At 30.5% G+C, this 20846-nt stretch overlaps 3 protein-coding genes across 3 annotated transcripts; 2 read left to right on the forward strand and 1 right to left on the reverse strand.

Annotated features, from left to right (window-relative positions):
• The first annotated feature begins 638 nt into the window (after positions 1 to 638).
• On the forward strand, positions 639 to 2029 carry LOC107027951. The gene has a single exon (XM_015229004.2). It carries the CDS (start codon positions 898 to 900, stop codon positions 1831 to 1833), a length of 936 nt encoding a protein of 311 aa, XP_015084490.1. The 5' UTR covers positions 639 to 897; the 3' UTR covers positions 1834 to 2029.
• A 7016-nt stretch (positions 2030 to 9045) lies between these two features.
• On the forward strand, positions 9046 to 13300 carry LOC107027952 (protein FIZZY-RELATED 2-like). Its single transcript, XM_015229005.2, has 10 exons — positions 9046 to 9609; positions 9762 to 9884; positions 9998 to 10102; positions 10805 to 10984; positions 11087 to 11149; positions 11244 to 11438; positions 12370 to 12471; positions 12604 to 12666; positions 12784 to 12852; positions 12941 to 13300. The coding sequence occupies exons 1-10, from the start codon at positions 9118 to 9120 to the stop codon at positions 12992 to 12994; spliced, it is 1446 nt and encodes a 481-aa protein (XP_015084491.1). The 5' UTR covers positions 9046 to 9117; the 3' UTR covers positions 12995 to 13300.
• An 896-nt stretch (positions 13301 to 14196) lies between these two features.
• LOC107027953 (protein STAY-GREEN 1, chloroplastic) lies at positions 14197 to 16850 on the reverse strand. Its single transcript, XM_015229006.2, has 4 exons — positions 16525 to 16850; positions 16251 to 16424; positions 14967 to 15134; positions 14197 to 14799 (listed from the first exon to the last, which is right to left on the reverse strand). The coding sequence occupies exons 1-4, from the start codon at positions 16639 to 16641 to the stop codon at positions 14440 to 14442; spliced, it is 819 nt and encodes a 272-aa protein (XP_015084492.1). The 5' UTR covers positions 16642 to 16850; the 3' UTR covers positions 14197 to 14439.
• Between the last annotated feature and the right edge of the window lie 3996 nt (positions 16851 to 20846).

The following is a 20846-nucleotide window of genomic DNA, read 5'->3' on the forward strand; positions in this document are numbered from 1 at the left end:
CACCTACCTCTCACTTATATTCATCTCGTAGAAGTGGTGTTCGAATTTGAAGTTTATAGTTATTTAGTTCGTGAATATATTTATACATAGTAAATACAAATTCGATACTAATCCAAAGCTATTGAGCTCGTCTGAAACTGTACCTGATATTGTAGCTTTCGCCATATTGCTTAGATTCAACAACAAATATTATAGCATCCATTTTAGATCCTTAAATAAATACTTGATATTTTCAGCTTCGTCGTCCTTTGTCGCTTGAAATCTTCAAAAATATTATTATGCTCACTCGTCAAGGGGCTGAGCTAGCTCGTTGGTTGAACATGGTATCTTCGATTCAAACTTTATTTTGTATTAAGAGATTCGTTGAATATGATTAATTTTGAACCAATAACTTAGAATTTTAAAACCTCAGACTCATAAACTTCAAATTCTAACTCCGACGGATCTTTAAATGATGCATTAGGTATGATTACGTAGTTGCAAGATCCAATTCAACATAATTAATTTCGATCCCATTTAAAAGTTACATTACTTTCAAATTTACATGCCAAAGTATAACAGCTCATTTTCCCTCAAAAAGTTTTGAAACAAACAAGATTCACCTATAAAGTTAGTCAAGACTTCAGCACAAAGTATACATTCTTTTTTTAAAAAAATAGAAACTTTATTTCAAGATTATGGCCCCCTATAGTCTACCCCTAACAAAAGTTGAAAAAACAACACATTACAATAAGACTTATATTGCCTTAAAAAAACATGTTACATACCACAAACTTCAAATAATACTTCCCTCTTTTCTCCAATTATCTCCATTTTTGCCAAAAATATTAACCTTTTGATGATCAATCCTGGAAAGAACTCAACAATCTACACTCAATTAAGCAATTCCTTCTTCAAATGGGCTCATTTCTTTACCTTACTCTAACATTACTTTCATTGTCATTCACCGCGACTCTTACATCTCAAGCACAAGGTATAAAATCATCGCGACTACTTGATCTAGTCCTACGAGACAATACATTCCGATATTACAACACAAAGAAGTTTAGAACCGCAAAGTTATACCCCATACGGTTACCATCCAATCTATCAGGCATCAAAGTCGATTCAGTAAAGTATCGTTGCGGTAGTCTAACAAGATATGGTGCAAAAATTAAAGAATTCAAATTGCCAATTGGGGTAAGTATTCAACATTGCGCTGAAAGAGTACTTATTATTCGACAAAATCTTGGATCTAATTGGTCTTCGATTTACTATGATAACTATGAATTATCAGGTTATCAACTCATTTCCCCTGTTTTAGCACTATCAATGTACAATGCTGGTGACGACATGGTAACATCGTCTAATATTCCATTTGAACTGAATTTTCTATCTGACAAAACTCCGATCACTATTGATTTTAGTAACACTACAAGTGTAGTAAATTCGAGTATGATCATACCATTATGCGCTAGCTTTGAGCGCGATGGGAAGGTGATAGTAACAAAACAAGTGTCAAAAAATGTATGCTCTGCTTCAAAACAGGGGCATTTTGGTTTGGTTATTGAGTCGCCTTTGATACCTTTGAAAAATAAACGCGAAAGTAAGTGGAAATTAGCTATTGGGAGCTCGATTGGAGCTGCATTGGGCGCGTTTCTATTAGGTTTATTGTTGATCGCGATATTTGTGAAGGTGAAGAAGAAAGCAAGGATGGAGGAATTGGTAAGAAGAGCCTATGAAGAAGAAGCTTTGCAAGTTTCAATGGTGGGACATGTTAGAGCACCAATTGCAGCAGGTACTAGGACTGTTCCAACTATTGAACATGAGTATAGTCATCACAATATTTCTTGAAAAGAAAAAATTACAATATTTTTTTTTTGTGGAATATTTATTCTTTTTGTAAGATGAAAATGTTTTTGAAGTTTTTTATGTATTGATAGAATTTAAAATGTTTTAGGTTAGGGAAATAGATTAAAATGCTGACAATTAATTTGTTGTTATTTATCTGTTCTGTTAAAATGAACTTCTTTCGAGTTCTTTTGTTCTTCGTTATAACTTGTCTACAATGTAGTATTCTTTTACTTCCGATGGTCTTTCGGCTTTATTTTCATAAGATAATAGTAAAGTCTGTGTATACTTTATCATTTTCAGACTCTACTAGCAAGATTTCACTGGGTATTTGTTGTTTTAGTAGTGTACTTTTACTTGTTAAAAGATGAGTAATGTACATTTCTTTTTTAATAGATGAGTAATGTACTTGATCTTCTAGGTTAACTATTTCTTTAGTAATATTTTATTTTGAGAATAATGAGTGTTATACAATTTTATGGTATTTATTTGATTCTTCCAAATAATAATATAAATTATGTTGAACTTAAGTTCGATTGTGATTCAAGGACTTGAATAGCTAATCTTTGTTTTGAATTTGAGTTTCAATTATTTGTCACGAATATTTGAATGGTTATCACGAAAAAGAAAAATTTAAATTTCCCGATACAAACAAATAATCTTCCGCTCGGAAATGCTTTAAACCTTTGAGATATTTTGTTCTTGATCCTTGAATTACTTGGGAATGCTTAGACATCTACAACTTGTAGAGAAATTGATGACTTTTGATCCACAAGTTCGCAGGGGCGAAGCTACCTAGGGTAAGAGTGTCATATAAGTTAAAATTTGATTTAAATAATGTATATACAAGTGGTAACACATCTTGACATAAGTTAAAGGTTTAGTATAGTGACTAAGGAGTTGCAAAAATTATTTGAGATTTTATGTTGGATCCTTGATAACAGTATTTATATTTCTACTTTATATTTTGACACCCCTTAATAAAAATTCTGACTCCTAAAAAATTGCGCATAGAAGTTAAAAATTCACACAAAATACAAAATAGAAAGACACGTCTATGTGGGGTTTTTGACTTTTGACTGTGGAATTGAAATGATGTACCATAATTATGAAGAAAAAAAAGAACAGTAGAAATAATAAAAGCTTAAAGGCGTGTTACTTTGAGTACACAAAAACTTTAGAAATAAGGCATGGCATGTTAAGCAATCATGAAAAATTGTGTGATAAACATATAAAAATTGTACATGTTCGAGAATAGAGAGTCAAATGTAAGAAAATAGATAATAGCATATAGTAATGTATTTCTATAAAATTATGAGTCTCTTTAATACTATCTTCGTCCCTAATTATTTATTCACTTTTTCTTATATAGTTATTTTTAATTACTTGTTCATTTTAACAAATCAAGAAAGAACAATTTTTTTTACTTATTATACCCACAATTAAATGACTAATTACTTTGAAAAATGTAGAACTTTTCATCTATTTCATAATTAATAGGGGTAAAATGGTAAACTCACTATGTCATTACTTATTTTTTTAATAGGTGTATCAATTCAAAAATGGACAAGTAAAAAAAGACAGAGGAAATAGCTTTTATTTTGTGTATAATATATTACAATTTTCTAGGATGTAGTCATAGTTATGATTGATTCGATAACATGGAAGGAATGCATCTGACGTAAAATTAAGATATTCATGTATTTTGCCTTTTTTAGATCTCATTTTATAAGAATACATTATGAAATGTAGTAATAGCTATGATTGATTCGACTAAATGAAAGGAAGGCATCTAAAATAAAAATAATATATGTGTGCTTTCGATCTTCTTCAGACCTCACTCTATAAAAATACACTATGAAATATAGTAATAGCTATGATTGATTCGATAAAATAGAAGGAATATATCTGATGTAAATATAAGATATGTATGTATTCTATCTTCTTCGAACCTCACTCTATGAGAATACACTCTAAAAATATATCTGACATAAAAATAAATATATATTTATTCTATCTTTTTCAGATCTCATCGTACGAAAAATTAAGAATATACACTAAACATTTATTGATAAAGTGGAAGATATTGTTTGTATTTTTTGGTGGAATTTTTTATCTATTTATTTTTTGAAAGGGTATGGGGGTCTCATTAAATTTTGTATAATCATGGAATAGAGAAATTGTCTTTATCCTCTATTTTTTTTCTCGTAGGTCCTCTTGTTGTAATTTTTTTTTTTTATAATACTCTTTCCTCCTTTACTTATTTGTCTTATATGAAAATTAAATAAAATTCAGAACCTTTTTTTTCTTTATGTTTTTAAATTATTTTTTTATTGAACTTGTAAATGACTAATATAAAAGGTGTGACTTCAAGGATATGAGAAATTGCTTTATGCTTGCAAATCAAAATGGACCTATTTGTCTCCCCCTAATACCAAAAAGAAAGAATATGTAATGGTTTTTAATTTTATAACCTAGCTTGACGATAAAAGTAGTAAATTATTTTATGTGGTTTTCGGATTTCAATCATGAATATTTATGTTTAAAAATGATTGAAGAACATTATAGAATGACCATTCATAAAAACTTACATTTCAATAATCTGAACTCGCTTTTAAGCACATTTTAGATTAGGATGTCAACGGAAAATTGAATTAATTCTTATTTTTGTTTTTTTGGTTTTTAATTTTAAAAATGATAAATTTTGGTTTGGCTTTTATTTTAGAAAAAAGAAAATCAAACCATTAACTATATAAATACCAATTTAAAGAATTAGTAATTTTACATATTAATGTTCGTGCACTCCTAGTTTGTAATTCAAGTTTTTGCCTTCACTTTCTTGTTTGACTTGTAATTTTATGTTGATAATTTCTAGAATTTATTTCATGTTCAAACAATTTTATCTTTTTATAGTTATAAATTTTTCAATATTATCTAATTTAATTAGCGTCTATATTTTTGTATATCACAATTAGAGCTTTAAGAGATGATAAATTTTCGGATGATGTAATTATTTTTGAAATTTTCTTCATTATTTACCCTTTAATTAGTGAGATTTACTGCTTTACATTTTTTGAGTTTAGTCTAAAAGTAATCAAAATTGATATCTTCAAATATTTTGGATGACACATACCTCAACAACTCATTTAATATGAACAAGAGGCAAGAGTTTTTTTATAATAAAAAAAGAACAAACCACAAAATTAACATAAATTGAAGTGATGAAAAAACAATTAAATTTGTTTGGTTTGATTTCAATAATTAAGTAATCCATTAACTTAATTTGATTTGTTTTATAGAAACTCTTATATGAACTAAATTATGATCTACTCTATTCTTAGGTTCAAATTTTAAAAAAAATAGTAAGTAATTTCTCTTTATTTGTCGAAGCTAAACTCATAAAATTAATATAAATTAATTTGAATATCACGATTAGAAAAGAAAATCGTTGCAAATATTTTACCCCACCTATGCATAGATATTAAATTCACTACAACATATAATTAATGGCATGACCAAAACTACATATATTTATTCTCTGTCTTTTCTATTAACCCTTTGAAAGATTCCTCAATTAGTCTAATATATTATTATGCCAACTACTATAAAGTATATATTTATTTCATTATAGCAACTTGTCTCTTACCAAAAATTAATTTCTCAAATATCAACCAACCAATAATCATTTTTAAGAATCAACTCAAATTAATGATTCTCTCCCCACCAAGAAAATGAAGTTAAAAGGGTCTAATTTACTTACAATTTCTACCAATAAAATATTTAGGGTAGGTTTGAACGTGTTACATAAAATAATGTTTTGAAATTAAAATGATTTAAGTTGAAATTAGATGGAAATTTCAAATTATATAGTTTGGAAAAATTGAGATCTGAAATTACAATTTCAAATCATATGTTTAAAAGCTAATTTGAAATCATAACTTCATTGTGTAGACTAAACACAATTTTCAACCACATTCTATATGTATATCAAATCAAACACAAAATATATACACCATGTATACCATATTTTCATTTATTTGGTGTAAACACAGAGAGAAAATTAATTTATGTATATCGTCATCTGATCTCCACGGAGAGAAGGAACCAAGTAAAACTAAAGAGGTCCATACGAACTCTCTTTCATCATATTTTACTATTATAACAACGAAAATAACAATATACTCGGTGTAATTCTAATACTGAATATTAAGAAGGATTGAACGTAACGAACCTTATACATATATGAAAAGGTAGAGAGACTATTTTCGATTGACCCTTGATTCAAGTGTATATTTAAAAATAAAATTACTCTTATAATTATATGATAAAATGTCAAATCCTTTTAACTTCGTTATATATTTACTTCTCTGTATTTTAATAAAATTTGGAAACTCTTGTCTTGATCCTTCCTTTGCTTTAATAAAATTATACCTACTAATTAGGAATGTAGTAGGTTTACAATATTAATCATACTAATCATTCATTTGTGATAATTAACAAGCTCATACAAAGAACAAATAGAATTATCGCGCATAATTTACTCACTTGAAATCATTCAATCAAAAATTAAAACACAAACGCATTTACCATTCACCCCATCAAATTTAATATCTTTGATATTTATTTTCTTAACCAAATCAGCATACATACTAAAATCAAATTATATTTTAGGAAATTAAACCGTTTTGACATTATTATATATTTCCTCCGTCTTAAATTATCTAATCTTAATTTTGTTTTACATACATTTTTATACATATCAACTAGGAGAGTTATTTAAAATTACTTTACCCTTTTATTGATATTGAAACGACCTATGGTGTGCATTTGGTTTTTCTGTTCGATTTTACATTCAATTTGGATTTTTAATTTTTGGTTGTGAAGAGGTGTAACCCAACTCAAATCAAAATAAATTTAGTTTGGTTTGGTTTTCTTTTTTTGGTTTGGATTTTTCCGATTTGGTTAATCGATTATATCAATAATTAGATACATAATAAAGTTATATTTGCAATTTTAAAAAAATTTATATATATATATATATATATATATATATATATATATAAACTACGTAAGAAATATTATAATTAAGAATCATTAACAATTAAAAATATTTAAAATGATACAGGGAAAATTCACGAGCAAACATAGGCATGTTTGAATCTGGAAATGTGAAAGGTGTCATATAAATTGGGATGGCGAGAGTATATTTTATTAGATAACAATTTTAAACATAATGTAATATTTCTAATGTTATTTATTTAAATTCGGAACTTCCAATACTACTAAAATATAAGACATTCATGTGCATCTATTATTGTAAAATATAATTATTATTCCTTTCATATCTGTATAATTAAATTTGTAGGTCGTACAAAACGATATTACTAAGCCCTCATTTATTTACACTTAATGAAAATTTTAATTTATAATTATTCATATTTTAATCATCAAGGGTGTGTTTGATTTGAAGTAAAGCATTTCGAGAGAGATTTTTTCCAATTTTCTCATGTTTAGTTGGCATAAATAATTAAAAAATTTTTCCAAATCAACTCATTTTCCTAAATATAAAGGAAAATGACTTACCTCAAGAAAAATAGGGAAAACACTTTCCCATAACATTATTTCAATCACACACATCAACTTTNGAAAGTATATCAATTATAGATGTCCAAACATAAAAAAATAAACTAAATCATAATGAAAATAATTAAAAAGAGACAAAAGTAGTTAACTTTAACTTAATTCTAAACGTATATAAATTCGATACCAAATCAAGAAACCAAACAAAGTAAATTATAAATCCGATACCAAATCAAGAATCCAAAAAACCAACTCAAATTAAAATTCAGTTTGACTTGATTTGATTTTTTGATTTAATTCAAATAGTGCACATCCCTACCTAACCTCACCGATGATTGAGATTTATAGTCTTTAAAAATAATAACTAATTTTACCATAAACATTGATTATCATATATAATTTTAAATTAAATATTTTTAAAGATCACAAGAAATAATTTTAAACAAAGTGAGTATAGCATTAATTGAATAAGGAACTTTTTGTTCTTGTCAAGACAGCTGGCTGTTTTGTTTTGCCGTTTTCATGTTATACAAAAACAAACATCCAATTATAGAAAATTAGAAATAAAAAGAAAAAAAATGCTTTTTTCATCCAAAAAAAAAAGTATTACACTGTTTTATTCCATATAGTAAAATTTAATTTCACAAATTGAGGGAAGTAGAATTTTACAGGTTCAGCATTATTTATTCGATGATAAATAATTATTCTTTTATTAGTAAACAGAACTTTTAAGAGGAATATTTTAGGGTTAGTAAAATTAATTTAAGAAAATATTAGTTGTTCAATTTGGCAAAGGTTAATTATTTATTTATTGTTGACTCAATTCATTTTAATCAATCTAATCTCAATCATTTAAAAATTGATGTAAATATGTTTCTTAAATTCAATGAGAAGTCTAGTCAAATCAACTCGAAAGAAAATGTTAACTAATATGTTATACATAGTTATGATAATTTAAAAAATAAAATGTTATTAATGATTTTATAATTATTAAGTCCACTTGATCTAACGAGTCGCATTCTAAATAATGACATGTTAACAATCTGTTATATATCAACTCAATTCATTTTGACTTATCAAATTTTTAACGTTGACACTCACCGACAACACTCTGTACAACACCCAAGAGTATGTGCTTAATGGTCAATAATATCGATCATACATCATGAAATCTCAAACTTAATTTCCTATTAAAAAAATAATTTACAGTTTTCTTTATTTATGACGATGATAACAACACTCAATGCACGATAAATCTTATTCATGATAGGTGATGCTATCCAACTAACTTAATTAAGCGAAGATACACGTTTGTTACTCATATATAAATATATTTATTATTTTGACGTAAATATCAGATAAGTTTCTATCAATTTCCTAATCTATTTTAGGATAATAAAAAAGGTCCCCTACACTCTATAGTACGACACCGTTTCCGATTGTAACAACCACTTTCCTAATTTTAGTAACACAAATAAAACCTATCTCAATTTTCCCGCAAATCTTTTTCTTCAGTTAGTAATTTTCCCGGGAAATTTTTACTACATAGTAATATTAATAATAAAAAAATAATTCGCAAATAAAACAAAAAAATTAAAAATAATTTATTTTTTTTCCCATAAATTTTCTTAACCTTTAGATCTCTTCATTTTTGTTCTTTCTTCTTTGTTTCTTCTTCCTTCTTCCTTCTTTCTTCTTCGATCTACTATGGAAAATTCTTCTGTAAATCCTCAAAATCCACTTTCTTCATCATCTGATCTAAATCCCAAAACCCCATCAAGAACAAATCAGTTAATTCCGGGTTTCAATTCATATCATCCTTCACCTTCTAGAACAATCTACAGTGATCGTTTCATTCCGAGTAGATCTTCGTCTAATTTTGCTCTTTTTGACCTTCCTTTACCTCCACAATCATCTTCATCTGAGGATTCCACCAATGCCTATACTGCACTACTTCGTTCAGCTCTGTTTGGAGCAGATTGTGGATCGGTGGTGCCGCCGGTGACACCGGATAAGTCGTCGGGTTTAAATGCAAGAAATTTACAGATTTGTAGACCCAATTGTAATATTTTTCGGTATAAGACGGAGACCCGGCAATCATTGCAGTCATTGTCGCCGTTTGGGTTTGAGGATCAGCTTCCGGGTTTTAGTCCTAGCCCGGTTAAAGCTAACCGGAAAGTTCCAAGATCGCCTTTTAAGGTATTTTTCTCAGCTGGGTTGATCTTGACTTTGCTTATTCAACACTCAATGTAATTGTTGTTGTGATGGTTTTACTTTGGATACTCAAAATTGGGTTTTTTTTTCTAGTGTACTTGAGGTGATTTTTGAACTGCTTGTTTGGTTTTAATTAGGTGTTGGATGCGCCGGCATTGCAAGATGATTTTTACTTGAACCTCGTGGACTGGTCGTCGCATAATGTGTTAGCTGTGGGGCTAGGGAGCTGTGTTTATCTATGGCATGCATCTAGTAGCAAGGTGAGTTTATTGGTTATGATAGTTTTCTGTATTGGAATGTATTATGGTGACTCTTCGTCGAGTGTAGATATTGAAGTATAGATCATTTGATTCTACTGGAATGCTATGTGCAGGTAGTGAAGTTGTGTGACCTAGGAATTGATGATAGTGTTAGTTCAGTTGGTTGGGCACAACGGGGTACGCATCTAGCTGTTGGAACAAGTAATGGCAAAGTCCAGGTGAGATTTGCAAATTGCGTTACCTACATTCTAATGCTTATCTTTAAGGAAACTGTATGCATCTGTGGAAGACATAGGATCACCCCTCATTAGGTTAAATGTAATACGTCCTTGTGTCAAAAACATAGGTTATGCAAGGAGGAAAGTGCATATCCAAGAACTAGTACTATTGTCAAATGCAAAAGAGATATCTTCACGTAACTAAACTAACTCTCTTTCTGCATTTGCCTCCATTATATTAATATATTTAGACCACCTGATCTAGTCTTACCTAATGAGGAAGAAGCAGCATGGTGGATAATATGCAGAGGCTTTTCTCTTTGCAATTTTTTGGACTTCCATATCAATGAGAATCCTTTTAAGGCATTCTCTTTGAAGTCGACATACCATTGCTTGTGGTTGTCACGGTCCAATTACCAAGGAACTTTACAACTCAACGTAAATTTCAATCTGAAAATTTGAATCTCTAACAACAAGAACTACCGTGCCTCAGTCGTTAACTAGTTAAAGTTTGTCACATGAATTCTTTTTCCACTTCACTAATTCGATCACTAATTATATAAATCATTGCTTGGAACTCAAGTTCTCTAAATGCATGCACAAGAATTGAGTTTAAAATCAACAAAGTTACCATATATCAGTTGAAGATGATAGGACATTTTAGTAATAGATTTTAATTTGTTTGAACATCCTTTTGTGTAGTTATGGGATTCCTCACGCTGTAAGAGGATAAGAACCATGGAGGGTCATCGATTACGAGTTGGCGCACTTGCGTGGAGCTCATCCATGCTGTCTTCAGGAAGCCGAGACAAGAGTATTCTTCAGCGTGATATACGTGCTCAAGAAGATTTTGTCAGTAAGCTGAGTGGTCATAAATCAGAGGTGAAACTTCTTTCTTTTTTCCGCTTAGTTAAAACATTTTCTTTTCATCGGACTTCCTTTTTTCCCCTTTGCTGCTTCTTAGTAGAAACTACCTATCTGCAGGTTTGTGGGCTCAAATGGTCTTATGATAACCGTGAATTAGCTTCAGGTGGAAATGATAATCGGGTATGTGGTTAATTTCTGCAACTAAAGTTTCTAATGTTTCTTTGTGGTTGATCATTTGCATTTTAGGTGACCTAAAGTAAATTTTGATGTCCAGCTTTTTGTATGGAACAACCATTCAACACAACCTGTGCTGAAATACTGTGAGCATACTGCTGCGGTTAAGGCCATTGCATGGTCCCCCCATCTCCATGGGCTTCTAGCATCCGGTGGAGGCACAGCTGATCGATGCATTAGATTCTGGAACACCACCACTAATACACATCTCAGTTGCATGGACACTGGCAGTCAAGTATTCCCCTGTTATAGCATCCAATACCACTTTCAGTTTTCTGCCCCTCTGTTTATTATTGCTCATTCAATTAGATCTCACCATATTGTAGTCTTGATAGTATTCCTAATAGCCAGCACTTAGCTACCTAATTACATTCTCAGAAAAACAATCTTGTTGTTGAGTCTTCCTGTCCTATTCTTCATTCAACTTGGTAATAGCTGGAGACTTGTGTGTTTCATTTGAAGAACAGAACCAATGCAAAGGGACAACTAGCTAAATTAGTAAAGGTCTTCCCTTTTATTTATCTGTCGAATTGACCAGAATAGATACTTTGTATCTTCGTTATCAAAATCTAGATACTTTCTATCTTAAGGAGAACAATTAAACTTAAAAGAAGATGTTAAGAACAGAAAAACACAGGGGAGAAAAGGAGACTGGTAGAGCAGGTAACCATCTCTTTTCAGATCAAAACTCGAGGATTGAGTAGTCAATCAAGTTAACATCAATTACGCGGAGTAGGAAAAACATGCGAACATAACTTCTGCCCTTTTGAAATTTAAGCATCATAAAAAGTGGCTTCAGCTTAGGAAAGACATCATCGTAGGCACCAGGGTGTTGAACTCCACATTTCTGCTCTCTTCCAACTCCCAGAAATGCAAGTACACCAATAAACTGGAGAAGTGGCTGTAGGAGGATAAAACCTAAATTTCTTTGAAGATGTATGTGTACGAGTTAGGGCTAGGGGGTAAGACAGCGAGAAAAAGAATGAATCTCAACTAGAGAACTTACATGATTTTGCAAAAATACTTGTATTTGCAAATAAGGAGGTAGAATAGAAGGCTCTCTCAACTGTCTTCCCTCCCCTTGTTGTCTCTCTAGGCAGTTTTGACTCTTCACATTTGCAACTGAAAATCTTTCTGATATACGAACTCTGTTGATCCCGTGGCAGGTCTGCAATCTTGTGTGGTCGAAGAATGTCAATGAATTAGTCAGTACACATGGTTACTCTCAAAATCAGATAATAGTTTGGAGATATCCGACAATGTCTAAGGTACATCAAACTATCGTGGTAGACTGCATTCTGCTGGCTTAGCTGTAAAATCATAGGGATAGACAATTCATTATTTTTTGAAATATTGTTCTTTTACTATCTTGCTCACAAATTCTGTTGCTGTTAATGCAGATAGCTACTCTGACAGGTCATACATATAGAGTCTTATATCTTGCTATATCTCCAGATGGACAGGTATACGAGCAGAAATTGTTCATTGTCTATTCTTTTCATTTTTCTCTTTTAAGTGCAAGCAGCAGCTTCATTTTCATTGAACTTGTAATTCTCTAACTGCTGTTATCATATCTGCAGACAATTGTCACTGGAGCAGGAGATGAAACACTTCGATTCTGGAATGTTTTCCCTTCTCCCAAGTCAAAGGTAATTAAAAGGACGATAATTGTTAGTTGCTTCTTGGATACATTCATCTTTATAAGCATCTTACATGTGTATAATGTAACACGTGCAGAACACCGAGACTGAAATTGGTGCATCTTCATTTGGTAGAACTCAGATCAGGTGACGAACTGTAATTATTTTCCACTCGTAGAAATTATTCCATCAAGAAATACACATCACATTTTTCTGTTTGATGGAGCGGCAAGAAGAGATGCAATTTTACTTGAGTCAATTATTCTTTCATTATGTCACAAAATGTACAGTTGGAGATGTTATTTAATTCTCATTAACATCTCCTATTCATCATGTAATATATGGGGAAAGTGGAAGAGGTTCCTTTGTAAGGAACATCTAATGTAAGGAAAAACCACAGTTCCTTGTAAATAAAAGTTCACTTTTTTCCTCGAATAACAAGTCTGGTCTCTTCTTTTTTTCTGCCCCCAAGTCTTTGAACTAGTAGCAAGAGCGTAACTCGTGATGTGTGTGAAGTGCATGGCAGGTATGCTACCATATTGGTAAATAATCTATACTATTAGTGTATAGGTCACGTATATTTCGACTATCGACCATATAAGAATAAGGTTCCCTTAATTTATGGAGAGAAAGAGAAGAGATAGAAAAAGAAGTGAGAGAAAGCATATGAGCAATGACAATGGAAGATATGTGGAGCCACTCTGCCTTCTACAAAGTATAAAAAAGGAAAAGAGTAATGGAAATATTCTTGATGTAACTTGGGGGAAAAGCACATTTGAGTACAAATTATCATCCAAGATTTTTTTTTTCAAAGAATACTTGGATTGGCTAAATTTTTAAAGCACATTTGGATTGGCAAAATTTTAAAGACTTTTTGGGTAGACAGATAAATTTTAATAGACTCTCGGCTCAAAGGGAGTGATCAAAGAAGAATTAAGGGGTATCTTGAGTAGAGGAGACTAGCTCCCTATTCATGCAAACGATAATACTCGACTACATACTACTCTAATCTTCGATCTCGACCTACATATCTTTATCTCGAAGATCATATCCTTGATAAGTGGAAGATGAATCATGTCTTGTTTCGTTACCTCTTTAGAGCTATTTGGTAAAAATAGAACGTTATTAGAGTATCCAAGGAATGCTCTCTCGAGGGCCCGAGCTCTCCCTCCCAACCAATTCCTCCTTGGATCAGGAACCGCCATGATTAAAGAGGAACATGATTTTTTGTGCAAAGATGACACATAATTCGAAAAATGGTCCAAATAAAGGCTTTCTCTTGTGGCTTGGCAAACACAGTTAGATGCACATTTCCATCATGTGCAAGTGTTAATTTTTGGCAGAGACTCTACATAGACAAAATCATGAAAAAAACTTAACAATGATTTAGGCACAACCCAACTTACAATAATTGTATAGTTATGTATCACCATCCTAAACTTGATGTTCTTGTCTTTAATCATGACCTCTGAATTCTTATTTACATTTCAACCAAATAAATAATGCTGCTTCCACAAACCCTATGATGACAATTAATTAAATAATTAATTACATCAAATCACATAATAAACCAAACATAATCACTATCTCATTTTTTCAACTTTGCTGCTCTTGCAAGCCTTGTTGGATGGTCCCATTTTCCTCACCTACCCCATCAAGATTTGAAGAAAGCCAAGGCATAACACTCATTGGGGGAAAGCAACATGCACAAGCCTCTTCACAAGGCTTTGGTAATTCCCATTTTTTGTTGCTATTGCTTGTAAAACTTGTACTCTTCACCCCACCTACCCCACTAGAAGAAGATGAGGGGGAAGTTGCATCTTTTAGTGGACCCCAACATTCTACTTTGTTGAATTCTTGAATGTTTGAATGAAAATATACCCAAACTAAAGCTTCTTGTAACTCTGGATAATTCCTTAGTAAATTCTCATCTCCATGAACAAAAGCCTTGAGAACCTAATGCAAACAAAATAAAAACACAACTTGTGAAAATATGGTACTATTAACCTATGGTTGTGTGTTTGATCCTCCAAAAGAAGGATTTGACACAGGACCAATAACAATTTTGGGAAGTTCGAACGACATACATACATAGATATGGTGGCAATTTATTATGAACTTACCACAGGGAGTTCTTTGCAGAAGATGTAGTTTCTGAGTCTAGCAAATAAGTCTAACATAAAATGGCCTCCACTAATGTGGCAATGGACATGAAGTGACATCTTCCCTTTTACTTTCTTCCACTCTGCAACAACTTCATCTCTTTGAAGTCTGTTATACCAACCTTGCAACTGCAAATCAAACACACCATTTCCACTTTTCTCAACAGAAGTTCTACTACGATGTAGATGCAGATTCAAGATTTAAAAAAACGTATTTTCGAACTTCTCTAAATGAATATGCAGCTAATAATTCTAGTGGTAAAAGTATAGCATGTGATGTTTGGGATTTTGACATGCGTCATGGGCTTGATATTGCTATAGATAATAGTATTTAAGACGAGAACAGTAGAGGGCACGGATCCATTAGAATTTAGTAGTTTTGGCCCAGACCCTATGTTAAGAGATTCATTAAATATGTACAAGAATCAAATTCAAATTCCAAGTTACTAGTACTTAAGTTCGCTGTCTTAAAATTCAAAACTCATAAAGATCAAATCTTGAATTTGCCTATACTCCGAATCAGCAATAGATGAAGATCAACTAATCAAGAATCCCGTATTCTTATTGCCACCAAGTGTAAGAAGTTGATTTCTCTAATGGTTATTCGACTAATAATTATTATCTCATCAGATCACTTTCTTTGCTGAAGGAAATTGAAATCGAGAAGAACGATCAACTAATCAAGGACCTCCATATTCTTATTGCCATCAAATTTAAAGAGTTGATTTTTCGAATAACCATTCAACTAATAATTACTAGTATCTCATAAAATCACTTTCTTTGCCAAAGGAAATTGGAATAGAGAAGTATGATCAACTAATCAAGGAACTCCATATTCTTATTGCCACCAAATTAAAGATTTGATTTTTCAAATAGTCATTCAAATAATAATTATTATCTCATAAAGTCACTTTCTTTGCCCAAAGAAAATTCGATTCTTATTGCCACCAAATTTAAAGGGTTCACTCAATTAATAATAATAATTATCTTATTAACTTTCTTTGCCGAAGAAAATTGGAATCGACAAGAAAAATGCTTTTCCGAGATAATAACTATTATTATTTGAGTGATCGTCAGAGAAATAAACCCAAAATTTAAATTAAAGGGCTAGACTCTAGAGTATGAAGGGAGTGGTGTTTACGCAGCCTTAGCCCTACCTTAAAAGATGGTTTCTGATAGACCCTCGACTATTTCTCACACAGAATAATATGTCATCAAAATTTCTAAAGAGAAATATTTGATTACCTGAGAGTTATTGATGGTTTGAGAGATAGCCAAAGTAAGTTTAGAAGTAATATCACTATGAGTCAGTGTATATGTTCTTGGCAACTTTCCTGGATGCTTTTCTTCATCAACTCCCAAAAAAAGTACCTTCAATTTTGAAGCTTCAAATATAGCTGGTCCAAATAACCTTGCCACCTATTTTCATTCAACAAACAAATAAAAACTATTAAGTAAACAATATCAAACCAATAGAAGAATCTTAAGAAGAAGAAAAAAGATAGTGGAAATTAATTACAGGTACTATGGATTGATTCTTCTTGCATTTCCTTCTAGTTTTGTGTACAAAAATAGAGCTCTGTTGTTCATTGTTGAGCTTAGATGGAACCACTAGAGAAGTAGTCAAAGTTCCCATTTTTTCTATAAGAAATTGGGTGCCCAAAACTCCTTGAATCTTGGAGTTCCAATATTACTGGAAATTTCCACTAATAAAACAATCTTGTTGAATGTTAAAGTATATAAAAAAATTGCAAGTTAGGTGTTTGATAAAAGTCCTCACAGAGAGTTGGGAAGAAGTTTATTTAGTTTCTTTTGCTTTAAGCTTTAGGCTTTAGTGACTTTGAAGATTGGCCATTCATTACAAGTACTAATTTGTTTTTTTTTTTGTTTCTTATCCCGATACTCGTATTGGAGCTCGATTAATTTGAATCTGCCAATACGTTATTTGAGAAAACCCTTTCTACCAAGGATTTTTCCATACGCTAAACTCGAATCCGATATCCTAATTAAGAAAGGAACAATTTCATCCAATACAAAACATATTTTGATGGTACGTGTACTAATAATTTGTGTCACTGGGTGTGAGAAAATAAAAGTCATTAGAGAGATGTGGAAAAGGCTAGAAAGAGACAAAAGTAGGAATTGCGTATAGGTATTGAAATTAGAAGAAATTGTAATGTGAGGTGTCAGTGAAGTTTGCTTACACCACCTTCCATGTTGTGATGTGTGAGTTAGTACAAGATTTGCATTTAATCGAATGGTCAATAAAATAGTTGAAAATTATAAAATATTTAATAGATATATATAAATATAAGATGATTTTTAAGCTTAGCGAGACAAAGTGACTTTATTTTTTTTATGTTAATGAAAGTTAACAAACGTTTTCAAAAATAAGTTAAGGCGTGCATAAGTTGATTCAGACGCCATCGTTAGGAATAAAGTTGGATATAAGATTTATCAAAGGGTTTTGTGTTGGGTGATTTAGGTATAAACACGTAGTGGTAGGTTTTTAATTCTTTCTTCATGAAAGTTAATTAGTGTATAGTCGCTTTCTTTAATGATATTTAGTTTAGGTTTTCATAAATGACAAAAAAAAAAGATAAATAAATTATTTCAGTAATTAATTGCAAAAAAGACTAGCAAATTAGAGTAAAGCTAATAAAATGAAAACATAATAGAAAGATTATAAAAGGGAACAAGAAAAACATAGAAATTAAAATAAGTAGATTTTGTAAATTTAAACGCTATTAGGTTTGTTAATAAATGCAGTAAACCAACTAATTAATCTTCTTTGATTGGGAGTATTTAAAAAGATATTTATCAACATAGAATAAGCGTTGAAAAAGATTGATAGAGTGGTGTAATTCTAAGATAAATTTTTGAAAATTTCTTCATGTCCGATAAAAAGAATTTAGTCTGACTATCAACTTGTCTGACTAATGTACTAATATAATTTCGTGCGAAAAAATGATATTCATTATTCATGACCGGACAAAAATACCTAATTTTATCATTAGGTTAATTAATCAAAATAAATTGAAACGGAAAAAATATTAACAATTTTTTGGGGTCAAATTGGTGTGTACATAGTTTTGCTGCCAAAATTAAGAGGTTGAAAACGTATTTCTTGGCTACGTGGGTTCTACATAGCCTGGAGTTCCGTTGGCACATCATTCAGCTGTCTACTTTGTCACTTTGCCATTGGTAAGTATGGCGGAGTCATTAATTTTATAAGCATGTTGACGATAATAATGTGCGATTATTAAAATAAAATAAAAATATTGTGTTATTTGCAAAGGCGGAATCATAGCCTATTACACTTTTTGTCGAAAAATATATCAAATTTTGTATTTAATGATATATATTTGAAGTTGAACACCTTTGATAAAAATTATGTTTTTGGCTTTTTTTGTTATAGTGGTAATGAATATCCATTTGAATGAAGAAATACTGATTCGAACTCCAAATAGACAGTGGCGGTATCAAAAATTTTACTATGGATTTTCAAGAACAATGGTGTGTATCGTCAAAGTGAAACAAAAAATATTGTGTTATTTAGGTTAGAATCCAAAAACTACTAGTAGTGCACCAAATGTCCAACTTTATATATGTATGTATATATATATATGTTTTAACTATAGAATTTGACAAATATATATAATATAATTTCTGATGAATAATATAATGAATTCATATAATTTTGAAATAGATATCAAAAAAAATAAAAATTACTTTTGAATTATCTGAAATCAAGCACATATATATATTTTTTTTGTTTTTTTATACAAAAGATGTCGCTCCTGTTTAATTAAAGGACCACAAAACGGACTATTAGATATTATTTGGTATCTGAAATTTAAATTGGGAGTGTTTTTATGGTCGTTCATTTTTATTTATCATGTTACACTTTTAAAAATTAAATTTGATTAATTTTAAAGTCAAATTAAATTATATTAATTTGATATTATAAATAAAAAAATTTTTATATGACTCTAAAAAGAAAATTATAACAATTAAAAGTAAACGGAAGTATTAATAAATAATTTTCCTCTTCTATAGATCTATTTAGCTATAAATATTACAACCATCTTTTGAAAAATCTTTTAGAAAAAACCTACTTGGTCATAAAATTTATTTCGTTTAGAAAAACACTTTTAGCACAAAAATTCAATATCTAAAAGGAAAAAAAAATTGTTTGTGTGGTTGGAGGGGTGCTAAAATATAGATGTTGAGTTCTTTTAAAATTTTAAATTTAATTCAGATATTTATATTTTATATTTTAAAAAATCATCTGTTTTTTGCTCCAAATAATTCTATCTACTCTTTCTCCTCATTAAACACGTTTTTCTTTTTTATATAAAAAAAAATCATAACACTTCTGAAAATGAAAATTCACTGCAATATCTCTAGATTTATACAAATAACATATTATATACTATTATATTGTATAGAAACTATTAATATAAATAGATAAGTAATTGTATATAAGTGTTGAAATTATACAATTAATTTGTATAAAGTATTAGGTGGGTGATGATATACTGGGAAAAAAATATACAACCAAAAGACAAAAAACAAGAAATTGAAGTTTGTATATACACAGAAACGTATAGATATGTACAATATAGTAAAAAAGTAATAATACGTATACAAATATACAACGTAAGGCTTATACAAATACCTGCGATTCTTCATAGAAAAATTCATAAAACTGTAGCAACAGTTCATAATTATATGAAACTATAGCTATATTAAATAAAACACTAGTAATGTTTGACAATTCGCGTAATTTTTCCTTAAAAGATGGCTATTCTTTAAAACAAATTTTCATTGGGCCTATCATAAGGCTGTGGTGAAGTGGTCCATGGACCTCACTGGCCCAATAAGACTATTTTGAATGGGCCCAATAACTCTATTTTGTTGTATTCTTCAATGTTTTAATGGAACAAGAGCTTCTTGCAACTATGGGAAACTATTAATCAACTTCCCATCTCCATAAACAAAAGCCCTTAAAGATGCAAATATCAAGGGATCGATAAAAATTTATCTGCACTCGATATTTATACTAACCTAATAAATGCACAACACATGTCTTCATATACTTCATTGTTAAATCGTTGTTTATTTGTGAGTTATTAGATATTCTAATCTTTAATTTTGCGTTAAACATGATTTAACATAAACAGATAGATTTTTACCATAACTTATAAGAGAACTGAAAAAAACCACCTATTAGTTGTCTGGCGCTTTGACCTAATATGCACCTCGTCAAATGAATCACTAAGATTTTACTTTATGAACTTAATTAGAGGTATCAAATGGATTAAATTGATATAAGTGAATTAAACAAAACAAAAAATTAATAAATAAATCGATTATTAACTCACTCAAAAGTTACTAAATTGAAATTAGCTTAAAGAACAGGTAAAAGACAACATACCAAATGTCACGACCCAAATTTTCAAGTCGTGATGGCACCTATGTTCCCAACCAATAGGTAAGCCAACCCAACATATTAACCCAACTAAACCAATAAATGAGTAAAAAAAAAAAGACTAACACTTAGCAAGAATCTCCAACATTGAGTTCCTTATAAGTACGAAATGCGGAAGCTAAAATATATCACCCCAAGAATTGGTGTCTTAAGTACAAGAGCTTCTAGAATACGATGCAAGTCTGAAACTAAAATGACAAATCTAACTTAAGGGATATCCTGTCTGAATACTGAATAACAGAATACGTAAAGATAGAGGGAGGTGTGGGCCACGGAACAGCCAAGCAGCTCACCACAACTCCAAGAACTTCAAGCCGGACTCAATTTGCTCCACGAGATGTGCTCCT

The sequence above is a fragment of the Solanum pennellii genome, chromosome 8, assembly GCF_001406875.1.
Source record: "Solanum pennellii chromosome 8, SPENNV200".
NCBI lineage: Eukaryota > Viridiplantae > Streptophyta > Magnoliopsida > Solanales > Solanaceae > Solanum > Solanum pennellii.

Coding starts and splice junctions, on each gene's coding strand:
- LOC107027951 (XM_015229004.2), top strand. CDS start 898: ATGGGCTCATTTCTTTACCTTACTCTAACATTACTTTCATTGTCATTC.
- LOC107027952 (XM_015229005.2), top strand. CDS start 9,118: ATGGAAAATTCTTCTGTAAATCCTCAAAATCCACTTTCTTCATCATCT. Junction 9,610..9,761: donor TTCCAAGATCGCCTTTTAAG/GTATTTTTCTCA, acceptor GGTTTTAATTAG/GTGTTGGATGCGCCGGCATT. Junction 12,472..12,603: donor GATATCCGACAATGTCTAAG/GTACATCAAACT, acceptor CTGTTAATGCAG/ATAGCTACTCTGACAGGTCA.
- LOC107027953 (XM_015229006.2), bottom strand. CDS start 16,641: ATGGGAACTTTGACTACTTCTCTAGTGGTTCCATCTAAGCTCAACAAT. Junction 16,425..16,524: donor AGAATCAATCCATAGTACCT/GTAATTAATTTC, acceptor GAATGAAAATAG/GTGGCAAGGTTATTTGGACC. Junction 14,800..14,966: donor TCTGCAAAGAACTCCCTGTG/GTAAGTTCATAA, acceptor TGTTTGCATTAG/GTTCTCAAGGCTTTTGTTCA.